General features: G+C 40.7%; 1 protein-coding gene across 13 annotated transcripts in view; it reads left to right on the top strand.

The window, feature by feature from the left end:
• Positions 1-20,985, top strand: part of PHF20 (PHD finger protein 20) — a 174,647-nt gene extending 153,662 nt beyond the window's left edge. For all 13 annotated transcript variants that reach the window (XM_043496247.1, XM_043496245.1, XM_043496244.1 and 10 more), the window contains 3 exons: positions 5,008-5,407; positions 12,969-13,152; positions 18,166-20,985. In XM_043496247.1, the coding sequence (XP_043352182.1) occupies positions 5,008-5,407; positions 12,969-13,152; positions 18,166-18,308 (727 nt within the window). In that variant the 3' untranslated portion in view covers positions 18,309-20,985. The remainder of the gene's footprint in view (positions 1-5,007; positions 5,408-12,968; positions 13,153-18,165) is intronic.
• Positions 20,986-21,756: the final 771 nt, after the last annotated feature.

Below are 21,756 nucleotides of genomic sequence, written 5' to 3'. Positions count from 1 at the left end.
CTCATAAGAACAGTCAAGAAGCAGCACACCATACTCTAGTTCAAGGATTCTCAAACTTTATTGCACCATGACCCCCTTCTGACAACAATAATTACTACACGACCCCAGAAAGGGGGACAGAAGACTGAGGCCACTCAAACTCTGCCACCCCAGGTGGGGGGTACAAAGCCTGGGCGGTGGGGCTCGGGCTTTGGTCCTGGGCGGAGAGCTCGGGCATTGGCCCTGGGCACCAGCAAGTCTAACGCCAGCCCTGGCGACCCCATTAAAATGGGTTAGCGACCCACTTTGGGGTCCTGACCTACAGTTTGAGAACTACTGCTCTAGACGTCAGAAGGGCACTAGCCTTTTATCTCAAATGGACTAAATCATTCAGGAAGGCACCAAAACTATTTCTCTCAACTACGGAGAGATCTAAAGGAGAGGATCTATCTAAGCAAAGACTTTCCAAATGAATTTCGGAGTGCATTCATCTCTGCTTCCACCAACACGAAGTACAACCCTCTCCAGGGGCTAGAACACGTTCCAGCAGGTACATCAGTAGCCTTCCTTAATAATGTACCTGTTACAGACCTGTGTAAAGCAGCCATTTGGGCATCAGCCCATACATTCATTCAGAACTACATAGAGAGAGATTCAACATCTGACACTTTACTAGGACTCATGGTCCTATCGTCAATCATAGACCCAACTTCGAAGCCCCTCATTTTGGTAGCACCGACAGGCACTGCTCTACAGACACCTGAAGTGGAGCACCCAAAGGTACATCACTTGAAGAAGAAGAACAGACGGTTACTCACCTTGTGTAGTAACTGAGATTCTTTGAAATGTGTCCCACTGTGGGTGCTCCAGTACCCACCCTCCTCCCCAATACTTCAGAGTTCTCACAAGATCTTCTGTGGTAGAGAAGGAACCGAGGGGGGTTGGTTGCACAGTATTAGTTAACTGCCATTATAGGCGCAAGACAGAGACAGTGCATGTGTGGTCTAACCAGGTACTGCTGTCAAAATTCTCTGACCTGAAGTGCAGGGGCACACAATCACCTGAGCATCTTGAATAATCTCAGTAACTGCACAGGTGAAAAGAAAAGGAGTACTTGTGGCACCTTAGAGACTAACAAATTTATTAGAGCATAAGCTTTCGTGAGCTACAGCTCACTTCATCGGCTGCATTTGGTGGAAAAAGTTTTTCCACCAAATGCAGCCGATGAAGTGAGCTGTAGCTCACGAAAGCTTATGCTCTAATAAATTTGTTAGTCTCTAAGGTGCCACAAGTACTCCTTTTCTTTTTGCGAATACAGACTAACACAGCTGCTACTCTGAAACCTGCACAAGGTGGGTAACCCTCTCATACTGATGTACAGTTGAGAAAAACCTCTTCATATCCTTTTTCAAAATACTTGGAAAGTGTTCTTCAGCACTCCTGAAGGAAAAGGGTGAAAAGATCAGTATTGGCATTGACAGAACCAGTGTAGTGAGAGCCAGCTTTCACAGGCTGTTAAACAGTGCCTGGGGTCAGTGTTAGTTTGTTCCTTGGGTGCTTCACTTTCAGATGTTCCTTCTGCCTGCATTAGGCCAATCCATCCTAGATTGACTTGTGTTGCTTCTCTTGTGAAGCTAACCAACACATTGGTGACCCCGACAAATCCTTAGAGTAATACTGATAGAAATACAAGCCATAACAGTAATTGCACTAATGGGACTGTATTGCTACATGCAACATCAAACCAAAAAGGCTAAATTACAACACTAGGTTAAGAAGGTGTAGTTGTGCTTCTAGAACTGGATTGAAAAAGACTTATCTATGCAAGCCTCCTAAATTGGTGAATAAACCTGTAGTTGAAGGCACTTCTAGAGAGGTGGACACTGTCACATTTTGAAATCCTTATTTTTATTGGGGAATTCTAGCCCTTTACTGACCAGATTTGCCCTTTTAAGATGATTTGTTTTGTTAAAGCAGCACCTGTCAGTTTTGGAGTAACTGCCGTTCCATGGTCTGTTCAAGGAGTTTCTCTTAGGTCTCAGGCCTCCAACTGTTAATTCTCACTGAGACAGGAGCTGCCTCCCTCTCCCTCAGAGCAGTGTTTTAGGCTTTTAGCTCCCCGCAATTCACTGTGATTATCCCAGCAGGTCTGACTTATGGCATACTTAGCACCTGCAGTTTCACCTTCTTCAGGGACAATGACAGTGGTTCATCAGTGACCACGCAGTCTTCACCAGGTAAACTTCTTTTATTTAAGACAAAAGCACTACAGAAAACATCATAAAACAATAACATTTAAATACATACATAAACTTATAGAGGTCCCCCATCTTGTCTGTGGAAACCCTGGCAGGTTCCAGTCCTTCAGACTCTTTAGCAGGTAACCACCACTTGCTGTCAAAATCAGGCCCCTGAATCAATTTAAATGCAGCCATTATATCCCAAAAGACTTTGTTCCCAGGACTCCTGAAACTGCTAAAACCAGTCACTGTCCCTTTGCCAGGGGGGCAGTTCTTCAAAGTCTGGGTGTCTCCATAATCAGCATTGGGATTCTGCATAAATCACCGCTTAGTGATCTCAGATCCCCCAAGCAATCCACAGAGTGAGCCAAGAGCGCACAAAACATGTATTGGTACAAAGGTCTCTGAGCCCATATTGTCTGGACCACCTCAGACCATCTCTCTGAAGTTCTCATACTTTCAAGGTTTGGCTTAACATTCAGATAACATTTATAAAGTTAAAACATTAGTCTCCGAAGATGCTGCATATGTTAGCAATATCTGTCACAGGTACCAACAATAGTTTCCTACAACATGGAGAAAGGAAACTTTAGCCACTCTAGCATGGATTTGATTGGAGTGTTTCAGTTGTGCAATTGTGCTATGTTGCCTATAAGATGAATATAGCAGACAGCTCAGTTGCAAACATCTTTAGCCCAGTATTATCCATTTATCATGTCATCAGAGAGCTGTTTGAATAGGTTTTTTTGTCTCTGGCTCTTTATTCTGTGAAGACAAGTCTTGATAGACTGTTCAGTAGCATGGGGATTTTAATTTCAGTTACTTTGGATTTCAAATTAGATGAATACTTCTCCAGGATCTCCTCCAATATTCTTTCAGGAGTTAGCCCAGACTGTCATTTCTTCTAGTTTGGGCCTGGTTCTAGTCTATGTGGGAAGAATTTGTGCAGACATTCCAAAGATGCTAAATATTTTGCTTTCCTTTTTGTTGCTGTTGACCCCTAATGGATAAGTGAAGGAACTCAATGAAAATTACAGAAACCTAGTAGTCATATTTATAAAATATGAATATGAAACATAAAATTCTTGGTTCCTCCTTACACTGTTTATAAGTATACCCAGTCACCCTGCTGCTGAAATAAATTCTTGCAGGGTTATTCTGTACTATTCAACCTGATGGAAATTGAAGTAAACTAAAAAATGAAAAAATTTCTAGAAAATAGTTTAGTGGGAAAGGTATGGGGTTCTGGTGTACACAAAGATGGGCTTGGCTAGGTGTGAAATTGCTCAAACAGTTTACTTAAGTAATGGAATAATTTGCAAAGGAAGGGTCATTGAGGAATCAGTACAGACATGTATTAGATTTATGGATTTAGTTTGAAGGACAATTCTGTACAGGTTGCTAGGAATGAATTAAAATGACCCAGAAGGACCTTTCCAGTGCTGGTGGCACCTTAGAGACTAACAAATTTATTTGAGCGTAAGCTTTCGTGAGCTACAGCTCAATTCGCTGTAGCTCACGAAAGCTTATGCTCAAATAAATTTGTTAGTCTCTAAGGTGCCACAAGTACTCCTTTTCTTTTTTGCGAATACAGACTAACACGGCTGCTACTCTGAAACCTCTCCAGTGCTGTGATCTGAAAGTTCATTTGACTAAAGAAGCTTTCATTTGAAGTGCCTTGCTTCCTGTTCCTTTATTACAGCTTGTTTCTTAACAGTAAATTAAAGTTTCATATAAATGACATGTATATAGGAACAAAGAGCAAATATCAACTATTTTTCCAGTTTTTATTAAGTAATGGATTATTTCTTTCCGTGGTAAAATCAGAACAATTTTTTAGAATAATAGAGAAAAGAATAGTTAATTGTCAAACAAATCACAATGCACAAGTAATTCATGGCATACTCATCAGAGAAATATATTTCCTGCTGGGAGAATTTCTTGATCCCAAAGTTTGAGTTCATTTTCACAAGTTTTTCTTCAACTATTAATACAGGAGAGAATTATTGTTAAAGCCAAATACTGGGTGTATTTGCCATCTTTATATGTGAGAGAGGCTGGGGGTGGGACTGTTGGGATTTTTTTGTTTTGATTTATGTTTTTTTAATCTAATATTGGCCATACTTTCTGGAGGTTCATTTGTACTACTCTAATGAAATTTGTATTTATGTTTGTATGAATAGAGGACTGTTTCAGCTCTGTATGCACATAAACTAATCACCTGTTTTAGAGCAAACAGTTTCTCAGTTCTAGTGTTTTTAAATATTTCTTTCTTACAATCAAAATAAAACATGAAAACAAATATCTGCTTCCATAAAGAAAATTCATAGATGATTCAGGAGATGTACCAATAACTGAAAATATTTTCTTTGAATTTAGTTAACACATTTTTATAATTGAAATTTAACAAAAGTATTTGCATCGCAAAAAATGGTGATATGAACATGCCAAATTTGAAATAGTTCCAAATTGCACTATGCCTGATACACCTAAACATTGTGGAATAGAAGATAACTAATGCCATGGCATTAAGCAGAAGGCATTATTAAAAATAGTGACTCTAATGAAAAAAGATTCTTTTGAAAGATACTGAATAGAGATCACTGGAAAGTGAAATCTCACCCCAGAATATTTAGGGAGGCTTACTTGTGAGGAAGTTCATCAGTTCTGACGTGTTTAAATAGAATGTTCTCATTTCACTTCTTTGTAAAATAAGGTAATAAAGAAACTGTCACTTTAAAAAGTTTAAATTTAAAAAGTGATTTTTACTTGTTTTATCTGTAAACAGAAATAAAGATCATCCAGACTTAAAACTTTGGTGTCATCCTTGGAAGCAATTTACAGTGGATGAAAAAATTCATACGAAACGCATCATTCATATTGAAGAAGACTGCTGCAAAGAAGAGACCGTAAGTTACAGAACTTTCAATGGGACAGCTGAGAAACCTTCAACCATTCCTTCTGTGGAGGAATCCTATATTACCAGTGAACACTGTTACCAGAAACCTCGGGCCTACTACCCTGCTATAGAGCAGAGACTAGTTGTGGAAACCAGAGGTTCAGCCATGGACGATGGAGTGAACAGAATAAGGGAAAATGGAGATGATCCCCTGTCAGAGAGATTTGGATGGAATCTGGACAGAGAATTCTACAAGTTGGAGAATGAGTCCAAGCATAATTACTCTAAGGTATGTTGTATTGGTATAGCCCTGTTTCTCTAGGGCATTTGTTTTTACCAGGCTAATCCAATATGCTTTCTAAAAATCCTTGACTGCTTTGAGTATTATCTGTGTTGATCCCCACTGCTGATGCATGTTTACGTCATGCTCCAGAGTCTAGAGTTTTCTGGTCAGCAGTGTCCATTGGGGTTGCACGTGCTCTCCCCACAATCTGAGGGCATGTTGCAAAGTGTTGTTCCACCCACCCTTTTTATCACATGTGGCTTCAGGGGAATAATCACTTCTCTTGATCTGCTGGCGACGCTCCTACTAATGCAGCTCAATATGCCGTTAACCTTCTTGGCAACAAGGGCGCACTGTTGACTCATATCCAGCTTCTCGTCCACTGTAATCCACCGGTCCTTTTCTGCAGAACTGCCACTTAGCCAGTCAGTCTTCAGCCTGTAGCAGTGAACGGGATTCTTCCATCCTACGTGTTGGACTCTGCACTTTTGCTTGTTGAACCTCATCAGATTTCTTTAGGCTCAATCGTCCAATTTGTCCAGGTCACTCTGGACCCTATCCCTACCCTCCAGGGTATCTACGTCTCCCCCCAGTTTAGTGTCATCCGCGAACTTGCTGAGGGTGCAATCCATCCCATCATCCAGATCATTAATGAAGATGTTGAAGAAAATCGGCCCCAGGACTGCTCCCTGGGGCATTCCGCTTGATACCGGCTGCCAACTAGACATTGAGTCATTGATTACTACTCTTTGAGCCTGATGATCCAGCCAGCTTTCTTTCCATCTTATAGTCCATTCATCCAATCCATACTACTTTAACTTGCTGGCAAGAATACTGTGGGAGACCATATCATTCTCTAATTGAACATTTGGCTGTGCTACCTTAATCTGTTTATGCAAGAACTCTTCTGCCTCTCTGATGTCGCTCAGGATCAATAGTTGCCTTTGAAGATCATAAAACTTTTCCTTTTATACAGCCATCAACTTGTACTTCCTGCATAAGAAGTCTGTCTGTCCCAATAACTAGTCCTTTGCTGGTGGTCAGTATTGGTAATGTACAGGGGAAAAAATATTCCTTCTTTCTCTGCTGCAAACTCTGTCAGAAACCCTGTTAGCCTGCTCAGGTGATTTGTTAGTTTTTTTTTTCAAATTCCATTATTTTTGTTGGTCAGTACCACGCCCTTGCTATTAGGGAGGGATTAAGCACTCAGACTTCAAACACCTGGCCTGATCAAAGGTCTCATAGCCCCAGTCACATGGTCGTTAGAGATGCAAGGAAACCAATGGCTCACTGGGCCTTTTTGGAGGACCAAAAGTTCAACTGTATGACCCTCACAGAGACAATCAAACCAAATATGCAACTCACCAAATCGTCAGGACCTACAGATACATCCCAGAAACTTCCCTGTTAGCATTGCCTGTTCACCTGCTCATGTGTTCGCTTTAAGTGCATTATACCTAGCCTTTCTGGACGGCATCATGAAAGCACCTGAGGCAAAAAGTGTTAGCTACCACAAAGGAAACCTGTAAAACTGTCACCTAGTCATCCAGCAACATGTTTGTAAAATGCTAGTCTTGAACTTCGTTCTGTGGAGAAGAAGCATTTAGCAGGAAGGTGCTCCCAAGATGTGTCCCCAAAATAAGTAAATATTTCTGATTTGAGGGAAAGGAGTGTATTCTCCTATTTAGCGCACTCTTCCTTCTAATACCTCCTTCTTCGTTGAGTAGTGTCCCTATTGGTGCTCCACTTCAGGTGTGAACGTGCCTCTTGAGCTCTTGATCGGAGATTTTCCAGTAGCAATGGCCATTCAGCCCCCACATGCATCTAGTACCTCCTTATGCCATGTACTAAGGCTATATAGGGATGCACGGGCAAACCACCCTCAGTTCCTTCTCAACTGCTTTGGCCTGAGGCAGAGCCTTAGCATGTCGTGCCTCAGCTGTCTTGTGTTTACAGTTTCCTGTAGTAGTTTGCAAAAAGAAAAGGAGTACTTGTGGCACCTTAGAGACTAACAAATTTATTAGAGCATAAGCTTTCGTGAGCTACAGCTCACTTCATCGGATGCATTTGGTGGAAAAAACAGAGGGGAGATTGATGTACACACACAGAGAACATGAAACAATGGGTTTATCATACACACTGTAAGGAGAGTGATCACTTATGCATCCGATGAAGTGAGCTGTAGCTCACGAAAGCTTATGCTCTAATAAATTTGTTAGTCTCTAAGGTGCCACAAGTACTCCTTTTCTTTTTGCGAATACAGACTAACAGGGCTGCTACTCTGAAACCAACACTTAAGATAAGCCATCACCAGCGGGGGGGGGGGGGGGGGAGGAAAACCTTTCATGGTGACAAGCAAGGTAGGCTATTTCCAGCAGTTAACAAGAATATCTGAGGAACAGTGGGGGGTGGGGTGGGGGTGGGGAGAAATAACATGGGGAAATAGTTTTACTTTGTGTAATGACTCATCCGTTCCCAGTCTCTATTCAAGCCTAAGTTAATTGTATCCAGTTTGCAAATTGATTCCAATTCAGCAGTCTCTCGTTGGAGTCTGTTTTTGAAGCTTTTTTGTTGAAGGATAGCCACTCTTAGCAATGCCCCTCTGCCATGTACATTGGTCAAACTGGACAGTCTCTACGTAAAAGAATGAATGGACACAAATCAGACGTCAAGAATTATAACATCCAAAAACCAGTTGGAGAACACTTCAGTCTCTCTGGTCACTCGATTAGACGTAAGAGTAAGAGTAGCCGTATAGAGTGGAAATCTGTCAACTTCATGAAAATAGCCGTATAGAGTGGAAATCTGTCAACTTCATGAAAATTTGTTAGTCTCTAAGGTGCCACAAGTACTCCTTTTCTTTTTTTCTCCTTACAGTGTGTATGATAAACCCATTGTTTCATGTTCTCTGTGTGTGTATATCAATCTCCCCTCTGGTTTTTCTACCAAATGCATCCGATGAAGTCAGCTGTAGCTCACGAAAGCTTGTGCTAATCACATCAGCCACACTATCAGAGGCTCGTTCACCTGCGCATCTACCAATGTGATATATACCATCATGTGCCAGCAATGCCCCTCTGCCATGTACATTGGCCAAACTGGACAGTCTCTACGTAAAAGAATGAATGGACATAAATCAGACGTAAAGAATTATAACATTCAAAAACCAGTTGGAGAACACTTCAATCTCTCTGGTCACTAGATCACAGATCTTAGAGTGGCTATACTTCAACAAAAAAGCTTCAAAAACAGACTCCAACGAGAGACTGCTGAATTGGAATTAATTTGCAAACTGGATACAATTAACTTAGGCTTGAATAGAGACGGGGAATGGATGAGTCATTACACAAAGTAAAACTATTTCCCCATGGTATTTCTCCCTCCCACCCCACCCCCCACTGTTCCTCTGATATTCTTGTTAACTGCTGGAATTAGCCTACCTTGCTTGTCACCATGAAAGGTTTTCCTCCTTTCCACCCCCTGCTGCTGGTGATGGCTTATCTTAAGTGATCACTCTCCTTACAGTGTGTATGATAAACCCATTGTTTCATGTTCTCTGTGTGTGTGTATATAAATCTCTCCTCTGTTTTTTCCACCAAATGCATCCGATGAAGTGAGCTGTAGCTCACGAAAGCTTATGCTCTAATAAATTTGTTAGTCTCTAAGGTGCCACCGGTACTCCTTTTCTTTTTGCGAATACAGACTAACACGGCTGCTACTCTGAAACCTATGACAACCACTGCATCATTGTTGGGGTAGAGAGCTCACTTCAGTGCCCTCACAACTTGAGGCAGATGGACAAATCAGGAAACCTGTTTCCACACCAATCTGCTGGAACTCACAGTGGTCAGAAATGCCTGTTTTCATTTCCAGCCCCTCACTGGGGCAAATCAGTCATGATGGACAACTTATGTCCTTCATGTTCTATATCAACAAGCTGTGAGGGACGAGATCCCCCTCTCTGTGTGCCAAAACTATGAAACTATGCAACTGGTGTATAGTCCATCAGCTCCAAATTTCAGTTACCTCCCGTGTATTCAGAACTATAGCTAATATTCTCAGCAGACGGTTATCCCGGCACTACAAATGAGAGCTAGACTCTCAAATACTCCACACTTTATTCCAAAGGTGGAGACTACCAGAAGTGGATCTCTTCACCACCTTCAGGAACAAGAAGTGTCCTCCATTCTGCTCAAGTAGGGGTCTGGGCCACCACTCTTAGGGAGATGCCTTTCTTCTATCTTGGCAGCGGGATCTGCTTTTTGCATTTTCTAAAACACCACTGCTATTAAGGGTGATGAACAAGATCAGACAGAACAAAGACAGAGTTATCCTTACAATATTGATCTGGCTGAGACAAGCTTGGTATCCTGACCCTGCTTCACCTATGCACCCAACTGTTCATATTTCTGACCATTCCTCATTTCTTCTCCCAGGCTGTGGGTCACGTGCTTCATCCTAGCTTAGGGTTCTCCACCTCCAGGTTTGGTTCCTTGATGGTTTGTGGGGTTAGAATCTTCCTGCTCTGCAGAAGTGCAACAGGTGTTACTGAACATCAGGAGTCACCCATATTACTTACCTGCAGAAGTGCAAGAGATTCTTCCTTTGCTGTCACCACATTTTTGTGTCTGAATCTGTGCTGCTCTGTCACCCTGGATAACTGTTAGATCTAAAGAAATTGGGGTAATCAGTTCAGTTAAGGTCCATTTTCTGCAGTATCAGCCTTCCATCCTCCAGTAGCGGGATTCTCCATATTGCTGACCCTGTGTTGTCTAGGTTAGTAGTTCACAAACTTTTTCAGTCATACCTCCCCACCCCCACCCCATTTATTATTCACAGAATTTGTCGTTCCTCACCCTCCATTACTTGTAATCTCAAACTGTTTCAGTCTTTCTGCAAGGGCTCTACCCTGAGATCCTGCTGCCATAATAGCTGGAGCGGGATAAAAATTCAACAGATAATGCAGGAGTAGGTATGGTGGGGTGGGATGGGAGCAGGATTTTAAAAAATAGTTTTCCTGCAGCACAAGCAACGTGAATGCTCTGGCCAGCACCTGCTGCTCTCTAGCCGCCCAGCTCTAAAGGCAGCACCAGCAATAGTGCAGAAGTAAGGGGGGCAGTGCCCTCGCTTCTGCACTGCTGTTGGCTGGAGAACAGCAGTTGCTGGCTGGGGTATTTGTGTTTGCTGTGTGGGAGAACTATTTTTTTTATCCCATTTCCATCCTGCCCCGCAGTATCTGCTCTATTTTTTTTCTGCTCCCACTATTATGGGAGCAGATCCTGTGGGACCCACAGGATCCCGGTTTCTTTGTGCCCCCAGAGTACCTCTGGTGTGCATCCCAATTTGTGCACCACTGGTCTAGGTTTATAATGGGTTTAGGGAATCTCTACCCCACTCCAACTGGGACCTTAACATGGTAATGTAATTACTTCATGAGAGTCTGATTTGATACAATGGCAAGCAGGTCTCTGCTCTCCTTATCTATGAAGATTGCCTTAGTGGCTATCTCATCAGCATGTAGGATTGGAGAGATTGACGCTTTGATGGCGGATCTCCCCCTCCCTCCAGTATTCTGAAAGGACAAAGTCTCTGTGCCCAAACCTTAAATTCTTACCTAAGATACTATCAGTGTTTCATCTTAACCAGTCCGCCAATTTTTTCCAAAACCTCGCAAGTCTCTGCAGGAGACATACCATCATACCTTGATTGTTCAAAGAGCATTGGCTTTCTACTTGTATAGAATCAAACAATTACAGTAGTTACCAAGCTGTTCATCTCCATCACAGATAGATCCCATGGGTCCTCAGTCTCTGCTCAGGGGCTGTCAATGTGGATCTCTGAGTGTATTATCACTTACGAGGCAACTAGCATTCATCCCCCCCTCCAAAGAGTGATAGCACACTCTACCAGAACATAAGCAACAGCCACAGCATTATCCAAGAATGTGCAAGTATCTGAAATATGCACGACCACTACATGGGCTTCACTCCATATGTTTTCTAATCATTATGCCTTGATCCACGCCTTCAGATCCAATGTGGCAGTTTGTAAATGCAATACTTCCTTCAGTTCTGGATTCAGTCCCAAACCTCACTCCTCCCTGTGGGGATACTGCTTTGGAGTCACCTGAAGTGGAGCACTCTTAGGGACGCTACTTGGAGAAGAAGAGGTTACTCACCTTGTGCAATCGTTGCAGTTCTTCGACGTGTCCCCCTATGGATGTTCAACTACCCGCCCTCCTTCTCTCCTGCTTCAGACTAGTCTATATGGAATATTTGGATGGATAAGAAACTGAGGACCATTGTCCTGCGTGTCTCTGGATAGCCTCTGTGTGTGGCACAAGGAGGTAGAGATGAATCACAGTTGAATGGACATTGCTAATGGAAAATCTCCAATCAAGGGCTCAAGAGGTTCATATGCACCTGAAGCAGAGCACCCAGAGGGGGACACATCTCGAAGAACTGCAGTTACAGCACAAGGTGAGTAACCACTTTTTACTGCTTGCTATAGCCCAAACATCTCAGACTGGGGAAGTGGTCAGGATCCAGAATGGAAAGCTTCTTACCAGATTTCCTTTCTGGGACTGAGCTGCTTTATGTCAGATAAGTGCTTTCGGTATCTTAACAATTGGCTTTCTCAGAGGACCATATGCACATTAAACACAAGCTAATTAGGTGTTACTATTCAATTACATTTAATCTGCTAATACAGATTTAGTGTTTCCATACAGTTTTTGAAAATGGTAGTCTGGGGGCGAGAGGAAAAGGAAGGGGTGTTGCTAACACTGGAACTTTGTGCATTAGTCTAAACTGTCTCTCCGTTACTAGCCAGAACTGTAGTGCAACCCAAATATTTTTGAAGGGGAAGAGGTCAGTCCCAGACAGGAAATCGAGTAACAAATCTTCTGTTTAAACTATCTGTTTCTGCTGTGTCAGACTCGCATTCTTTTGCTTTTGAGTATTTTGTTTTTCGTTTTAAATGTTGGTATTTTTGTGCCTCATTCAAGAGTGTGAAGCTGAGGCAGCATCTTTGTTGCTGGTAAAGAGTTTTTTAAAATACTTATTAGTAGATAACTAGAGTATAGAGACTTTTTTAATATTCATGTTTCATATTAGTGAACTATCTCTGCATTTTGATGGGCTAACAATGGCTGTCAGACAATAAGGATTCACAGACTAGTTATTGAGAAATAATATAATTCTGCAAATCATAAACACAGCAAAAAAAAAAAATGTAGGGAACTGGATAACTGGGGGGAAACTACCTTTAGCTTCAGTAACTCTAAAGATCCACAGAAAGAAAACGACTACTTGTGGCACCTTAGAGACTAACAAATTTATTTGAGCATAAGCTTTTGTGAGCTCCTGCTCACTTCATCGGATTCTTATGCTCAGATAAATTTGTTAATCTCAAAGGTGCCACAAGTAGTCGTTTTCTTTTTGCGGATACAGATTAACACGGTTGCTACTCTGAACCTGTCATTAACTAAAGATCCAGGCAGCCTGATTGGCCGGCTGACATATTTCCATTTCACTATGATAAATACTAATTTATGTACCTTTGTCAGGTAAGAGAATGTGTATCTAAGAAAATCCCTTCAGAGGAAGCTATTGAAATGAAACTGCTGGAAAAAGAAAAGGAAGGAGTTGTGAACTCACAGCTGCAGTGGCAACTTAACCTTCTAGCCCATGTTGAATCTCTACAAGATGAAGTTACACACAGGATGGATTTCATTGAGAAAGAACTGGATGGTAAATTAAATGTATTTTCTTTCACAGATTAAACAGAATGTATATTTTTGTACCATTCAGATTATTCTGTTTCTATCCAAAATGCATTGTCTTGAGATGTGTCCTATTTCTGCAGATCTACAAAGATACCAGCATCATTTTTATCAAACTAGCCATCTGTAATAATTGAAAGTTGTTGTGTTTTTAGGAGTAAATTTAGTTTTGATATAGTTACAGTTATAGTCTTCTGATATAGTTCAATAGTCTTTTTAATCTCTCTTTATACAGAAACTGTTCCTTACCCCTAATTGTTTTTACAAAAAGAAAAGGAGTACTTGTGGCACCTTAGAAACTAACAAATTTATTAGAGCATAAGCTTTCGTGAGTTACAGCTCACTTCATCGGATGCATTTGGTGGAAAAAACAGAGGAGAGATTTATATACACACACACAGAGAACATGAAACAATGGGTTTATCATACACACTGTAAGGAGAGTGATCACTTAAGACAAGCCATCACCAACAGCAGGGGGGGGAAAGGAGGAAAACCTTTCATGGTGACAAGCAGGTAGGCTAATTCCAGCAGTTAACAAGAATATCAGAGGAACAGTGGGGGGTGGGGTGGGAGGGAGAAATACCATGGGGAAATAGTTTTACTTTGTGTAATGACTCATCCATTCCCAGTCTCTATTCAAGCCTAAGTTAATTGTATCCAGTTTGCAAATTAATTCCAATTCAGCAGTCTCTCGTTGGAGTCTGTTTTTGAAGTTTTTTTGTTGAAGGATAGCTACTCTCAGGTCTGTAATCGAGTGACCGGAGAGATTGAAGTGTTCTCCAACTGGTTTTTGAATGTTATAATTCTTGACGACTGATTTGTGTCCATTTATTCTTTTACATAGAGACTGTCCAGTTTGACCAATGTACATGGCAGAGGGGCATTGCTGGCACATGATGGCATATATCACATTGGTAGATGCGCAGGTGAACGAGCCTCTGATAGTGTGGCTGATGTGATTAGGCCCTATGATGGTATCCCCTGAATAGATATGTGGACAGAGTTGGCAATGGGCTTTGTTGCAAGGATAGGTTCCTGGGTTAGTGGTTCTGTTGTGTGGTGTGTGGTTGCTGGTGAGTATTTGCTTCAGATTGGGGGGCTGTCTGTAAGCAAGGACTGGTCTGTCTCCCAAGATCTGAGAGAGCGATGGCTCGTCCTTCAGGATAGGTTGTAGATCCTTGATGATGCGTTGGAGAGGTTTTAGTTGGGGGCTGAAGGTGATGGCTAGTGGCGTTCTGTTGTTTTCTTTGTTGGGCCTGTCCTGTAGTAGGTGACTTCTGGGTACTCTTCTGGCTCTGTCAATCTGTTTCTTCACTTCAGCAGGTGGGTATTGTAGTTGTAGGAATGCATGATAGAGATCTTGTAGGTGTTTGTCTCTGTCTGAGGGGTTGGAGCAAATGCGGTTATATCGTAGCGCTTGGCTGTAGACAATGGATCGAGTGGTATGATCTGGATGAAAGCTAGAGGCATGTAGGTAGGAATAGCGGTCAGTAGGTTTCCGATATAGGGTGGTGTTTATGTGACCATCGCTTATTAGCACCGTAGTGTCCAGGAAGTGGATCTCTTGTGTGGACTGGTCCAGGCTGAGGTTGATGGTGGGATGGAAACTGTTGAAATCATGGTGGAATTCCTCAAGAGCTTCTTTTCCATGGGTCCAGATGATGAAGATGTCATCAATGTAGCGCAAGTAGAGTAGGGGCATTAGGGGACGAGAGCTGAGGAAGCGTTGTTCTAAGTCAGCCATAAAGATGTTGGCATACTGTGGGGCCATGCGGGTACCCATCGCAGTGCCGCTGACTTGAAGGTATACATTGTCACCAAATGTGAAATAGTTATGGGTCAGGACAAAGTCACAAAGTTCTGCCACCAGGTTAGCCGTGACAGTATCGGGGATACTGTTCCTGACGGCTTGTAGTCCATCTTTGTGTGGAATGTTGGTGTAGAGGGCTTCTACATCCATAGTGGCTAGGATGGTGTTTTTAGGAAGATCACCAATGGACTGTAGTTTCCTCAGGAAATCGGTGGTGTCTCGAAGATAGCTGGGAGTGCTGGTAACGAAGGGCCTGAGGAGGGAGTCTACATAGCCAGACAATCCTGCTGTCAGGGTGCCAATGCCTGAGATGATGGGGCGTCCAGGATTTCCAGGTTTATGGATCTTGGGTAGCAGATAGAATATCCCAGGTCGGGGTTCTAGGGGTGTGTCTGTGCGGATTTGTTCTTGTGCTTTTTCAGGGAGTTTCTTGAGCAAATGCTGTAGTTTCTTTTGGTAACTCTCAGTGGGATCAGAGGGTAATGGCTTGTAGAAAGTGGTGTTGGAGAGCTGCCTAGTAGCCTCTTGTTCATACTCCGACCTATTCATGATGACGACAGCACCTCCTTTGTCAGCCTTTTTGATTATGATGTCAGAGTTGTTTCTGAGGCTGTGGATGGCACTGTGTTCTGCATGGCTGAGGTTAGGGGGTAAGCGATGCTGCTTTTCCACAATTTCAGCTCGTGCTCGTCATCATGAATCATGTGTATTCATCTTTTTTATTCTCACTTTAGTTTTGGGGAAAATATTCATTACAATAGAAATGTTTAAAAGGGGGAGGAGCTGGTTGTGGATCCATTGCTAAGGCTTGCACATAAAGCAGAGATTCACCCTGTTTGTTGTTCATGAACAATACCCTGTATCCTTTCCAAGGTGTATTCTTTGAGTACAGAATGAAATTTATAATTCTACAAATTAAATTCATTAACTAGTGAGTTTAAAATTAATTTTAAGAATGGATCTTCAAAGACTGTCAGATTCCCCCCTCCTTCCCCCCCCCCCCCGGTGGTCTCAGTAACAGTGTAACATCAGGATCTGCTGTTTGAATTAATGGGACCATTGAGTCACTTGAGTGCTTATCCTTCCTTGGATGCTTACAAAATACGTGCTTAGAAAGCCAACTTTGTTTTTAAAAATGCTGTCCTGGGTTGTAAACAAGTTTAATATAACGTTAACATTTTGAATGTCTAAATAACTTTTTATTGCTATCACTGAAGCAGTTTTGTTTTGATACAGATTTTATGTCATTTAAATAAGTTTTAAATAAAAATACATTTTTAGCCTCTGATCCTGCAATCATTTACACAGATGCTTAACTTTAAGAACATCAGGAATCCCACTGAAGTCAATGGGAGTGTTTGTGTGAATAAAGTTAGGTTACCTGCTTAATCATTTGCAGGATCAGGGCCTTAATTTTTATATATTTATTTATTTACTTATTTATTTTATTTGTAAAATTCCTGGAGCAGCCCAGGTTTAGGAAGGCGCAGAGATGGCATTTATGCTCAGTGCGTGACACATACAGTATGTGTATAAAATTGTATAATCCTGTACAGATATAAATCTTTTAAATGTTTAATCAGTCTGAGTTTTAATCCAAAATGGCTTTTGTACATAAAAATATTGTGATTTTGAAGTCTATCTTGAGTTCTACAAGGATTAAAAGCAAGTGCGCCACATCCCACCAGAAAGCTGGGAATCTTCCCTTTCAAGTGACATAAAGCCCTCATTTTTAGCTCAGTAGAGGAGTACGGTGTCACTTTTACCAGTAGTCCTGGATTGCCTCCCCATACCCAGCCATCTGTGGTTTAGAAGCATAGACGATTAGGAGTGGAAGAGACCTCAAGTCATCTAGTCCAACCCCCTGCTCAAAGCAGGACAAACCCCAACTAAATCATCCCAGCTATGACTTTGTCAAGCCAGGCCTTAAAAACCTCTAAGGATGGAGGTTCCACCACCTTCCTAGGTAACCCATTCCAGTGTTTCACCACCCTCCTAATGAAATAGTTTTTCCTAATATCCAAAGTAGACCCCCCCCCCACTGCAACTTGAGACCATTGCTCCTTGTTCTGTCATCTGCCACTACTGAGAACAGCCTAGTTCCATCCTCTTTGGAACCCCCCTTCAGGTAGTTCAAAGTTGCTATCAAATCCCCCCTCACTCTTCTCTTCTGCAGACTAAATAAGCCCAGTTCCCTCAGCCTCTCTTCATAAGTCATGTGCCCCAGCCCCCTAATCATTTTTGTTGCCCTCTGCTGGACTCTCTAAAATTTGTCCACATCCTTTTTGTATCTAGGGGTCCAAAACTGGACGCAGTACTCCAGATGTGGCCTCACCAGTGTCAAATACAGGGGAATAATCACTTCCCGCGATCTGCAGGCAGTGCTCCTACTAATTCAGCCCAATATGCTGTTAGCCTTCTTGGCAACTAGGGCACACTGTTGATTCATATCCAGCTTCTCATCCACTGTAATCCCCAGGTCCTTTTCTGTAGAACTGCCGCTTAGCCAGTCGGTCCCCAGCCTGTAGCAGTGCATGGGATTCTTCCATCCTAAGTGCAGGACTCTGCACTTGTCCTTGTTGATCCTCATCAGATTTCTTTTGGCCCAATACTCCAATTTGTCTAGGTCCCTATCCCTACCATCCGTCATATCTACCTCTCCCCCCAGCTTAGTGGCATCTGCGAACTTGCTGAGGGTACAATCCATCCCATCATCCAGATCATTAATGAAGATGTTGAAGGAAACCAGCCCCAGGACCACTTCCTGGGGCACTCCGTTTGATACCGGCTGCCAACTGGACATTGAGCCATTGATTACTACCCATTGAGCCCAATGATCTAGCCAACTTTCTGTCCACCTTATAGTCAATTTATCCAATCCATACTTCTTTAACTTGCCTTGCAGAGATGTTTTTTGCCTTGCAGATATGAACACATTGATGTAAGCACATGGTAGCTCTGTAAATTACCAAACTCTATTTGGGAAGTTTTGTTTTCTTTGATTTCTTAAACATTGTATATGTTAAAAGTACTGTAGTTTGTATATTTTCCAAAATATATTTATTTCAAGAACTCTTCTTAGTTTTATTGCTTTGGAAATATACATGTATATATTTGCCAGCTAATGAGAATAGTGAATAGTATTAACTTTTTCTATTTCTTTTGCAGTTTTAGAGAGTTGGTTGGATTACACAGGAGAGCTGGAACCACCAGAACCACTAGCTAGACTTCCACAACTCAAACATTGTATAAAACAGCTTATTACGGACCTAGGCAAGGTGCAACAAATTGCTCTTTGCTGCTCAACATGAGACTAGAGAGCTCTTGAAATTGCTATTGAATATGAACGTGGAGTGTTTGACACAAACAGCTCTATATATATTTAAATGAAATTAGCATGCTGATTGCATGTGATTCAGACTGACTTCAGGGATTGTGGAGAAGTATGACTGTTCTGAAAGCAGTAACAAGGTTATCCTTATCTTTTGATCTTTTGGGGTTTACTAGGCAATTTTAACAATATGGAAGGGGATTTTACTCTTGTATTCAAGGGTAGGAGCAGGCTGACAAATTATACTCTTAGATTTTCATTCCTTATGACAAGTTGTTGAATGAAATAAACTTTTTGCATAATTAAACTGACTTTAAAATTGTGCCACTGAAGATAAGAGTTCTAAGAGCCAAAAATGTTTAGTTGACGAAGGTTGTAAATTATGTTCTACAGAGTTTATTTAAGTGACTTGTATACCAGGTCGGGTCATACTTTTTTCCTACTGGTTTATGCACAGCACAGTATTTAATCAATAGGCAATGTTATAACAGTTTTCAAGCATAGCAAATATGAATGTCCATCTTTAATTGTAAACTCTTACATGGAGGTTTGCAAGTAATACTGGCCTAAAACCCCACTTCTGTTGATTTAAATAGAGGTAGCAGGTGGTCATTGTTGGGTTGCACTTAGTTTCATAGTAAATGATTGTTTTCCATATTTATCATGTCACTATCACATGACTCTACGGTACTGGGGAAATCCATTTACACTGTGCTTCTTGTGCATTCTTGAACTTTTAAATTTGGCCATACTGTGCCTCCTTGAACTAGTGCTACTGTTTCACCTTTGTGACAGTACACAGTGCTATGTCTAAAAGATGGGAGATGTACCAGAAGTTCCAAACTTAAGTTGTGTAGTTTTCTGCCCATTTGTTAATTGCCATTCCGGTTATATTTTGAAATGTAGACTTTTTTCAATACTCTAAACATGCACATTGTAAAGACCTATTATGAATGTGTGGTTTTGGGAATCAGTTTATTTTATGTTTGTTTAAATGAAGCCTCAAAAGCTATGCATGAGGTACTGTCCTCACAGTGAGGTATTGTTAAATAGTATATGTTCTCAGTCTCTTTTTATACTTTGTTTTAATTTTTTAGTTTGTATTATTTTGTGAGATCAAGATGAAAATGCTGCTTAAGTTGAAGATAGATTATATAGTACCTTTTGAAATGTTAGTGAATTGTATTGGATATGTTACAAGCCTTTTACGTGCGGCTCATATCTCCATAGATAATGGTTGTGATTTTTTTTTCTTCCCAAATATTGCTGAGTGTAACTTCACCGTGGAAAAGGGTAAATTGTTTTTGCATTGAGAGGGTGTCCTGAAAAAGCAGGATTTTTCTGTTTATCTTGATCTTTCTTATACTTCTATTTGTGATGGTACCTACCACCAAAGGGTTAAAATTAAAGCACAGTTGTAATCAAAAGACCCAGAAGTGTACAAATTGTTAATTATGGATATATGAATCTGTAAAGTTTATATGCTGCAAAGAATAATGATTTACTATGTAAACTTGAAATATCCATTATCATCATAGGAATAACAGTATCTACAATGAATATTTTGATCAGTTCAGTTCCTTCAGAAAATGGAATAACTAGGCTACTCAAGGTAGTAGTTAAGACTTTTATGCCAAGACTCATTTCAGGGAATAATTTATGTCTCACCATTTTATGGCACTAGTTGGTATATAATGAATTTGACATATGTACAGCAGGAGAATAAACTTATTTTGCTGTAACACAGTTGGAATAAAGCTTACATGATCTTAAATGTCACTTTGCTTTCTAAAGGTAAAAAAAACAAATGCTTAAATGATGTAGTTCCTCTTAATGACATCTGAATTATGAGTAACACGCTGTACAGTTCTATATCAGACAGCAGTAACCAAATAAGGCGGCTATCCAAACAAGGGTTTTAAACAACCGCTGTGAAGTTTTTATCAGATTACTGTTTTACCAGTAAATTATTCCCTGTTTGAAATCTGTATAATGAGCACTCAGATTGGAAAATAATTAAATACAAGTACATTCACAAATCAGCTTCATTACAGTTTAAAGCAATGGAGTGGTTAATCCCCAAGTTTGTTTTCTCTCCAGAAATGGAAATTTTCCCTTTGCAAGTAACTGGTTTTGGAGTGTTCATTTTAAGTTTTTGCCAGTTTATTTTTGCTCATGGCAAAGAAAATTCCACTTGGTGAATAGCAATACTGAAGGTTTTGTTTTTCGTTAGCAGAATGATTATACAATAGGGAACCCCTTGCTGATGAAACAGATCTGGATGATTGAAAATATTTATTTGAAATAGGTTAGTGCTTTTCACATTCAGGAAAGGTTCTGTATTGTATTCTGCCCGAGTTGTTTTGTCCCTATTTTTATAAGTTTTCACATTTGTAGTCTCATTCTTGACCAACACTATTTTGGTCTGGCAAATCACTTTTTGTTTCTTTAAATCACTGGTAAGTGAATGCAACATGGAGCCTTGATAAAATGAGCAAACATTGCACTGTGGATACATAAGTATATATGTCTTTGTTTATGCACTATTAGAACTGAGGGCGTTGTATATAGAATTTTGCTTTGGAGCAATATTTGCAAAACTTGAAAACTTCTGTATCTTGATGTTTGGAATAAATAAATAGGTTTTTGTTGGTTAAGTCTTAGTAAAGTCTATTTCTGTTTCAATATAATGATTATTCAAATTAGTTATACATTAAAAAGGTCATTTTTGGAGTTTAGAGAGATGAGGTTGGTGAGTTAATATCTTTTATTGGACCAGTTTCTGTTAGTGAGAGACACAAGCTCTGAAGCTTGCATAGAGCTCTTCTAAGTTAGATACTGTAGTTTAGCAGGAATAATATTGACCCAACACTCACTAGATTGATCAGTTCCTCAAAAATGTCATGTATAAGAATTCCCAATAAATAAGCTGACCTTTTCTCTGCAGTGTGGTGCTTAAAGTGGAATATTTTATAATAAAATATTTTTTAATTTAAAACCTCACTGAAATTAACGGGATACATGTGTAGGCTTAAAAAAACCCTGTATAATATTAAACCAAATATTTATAAAGCAGTTCCTTCATCACTTACCAATCAAAGCCTGAATGCAAGAATTGAAGTTTCTCCTGTATGAGTTTATAGCATCACAAATATGTCTGTCATTGTAAAGAATGCAGCAGGAGAAACACAGAACACTGGACTTGAGCCTCAACTGATCAGGTTGGATTGATTTAAAACAAAGTGATTTAAATTGCCAGTTTTAATCATGATTTAACTCACTATGCAGGAAACCTTGGTTTAAATAACTAATTTTAATCTTTTTTTCCATTTGTACTTCATTTTCCTAAAAAGAGGTCAATTCTTATTGGCAAGTAACCATTAAAACAGAGGTGAGCAAATTACAGCCTGCGGGCCACATCCGGCCCA

Source organism: Dermochelys coriacea, chromosome 13 (assembly GCF_009764565.3).
Source record: "Dermochelys coriacea isolate rDerCor1 chromosome 13, rDerCor1.pri.v4, whole genome shotgun sequence".
Lineage (NCBI taxonomy): Eukaryota > Metazoa > Chordata > Testudines > Dermochelyidae > Dermochelys > Dermochelys coriacea.
Note: the sequence above shows the minus strand (reverse complement) of the source record. Positions and strands in the feature narration are given on the sequence as shown.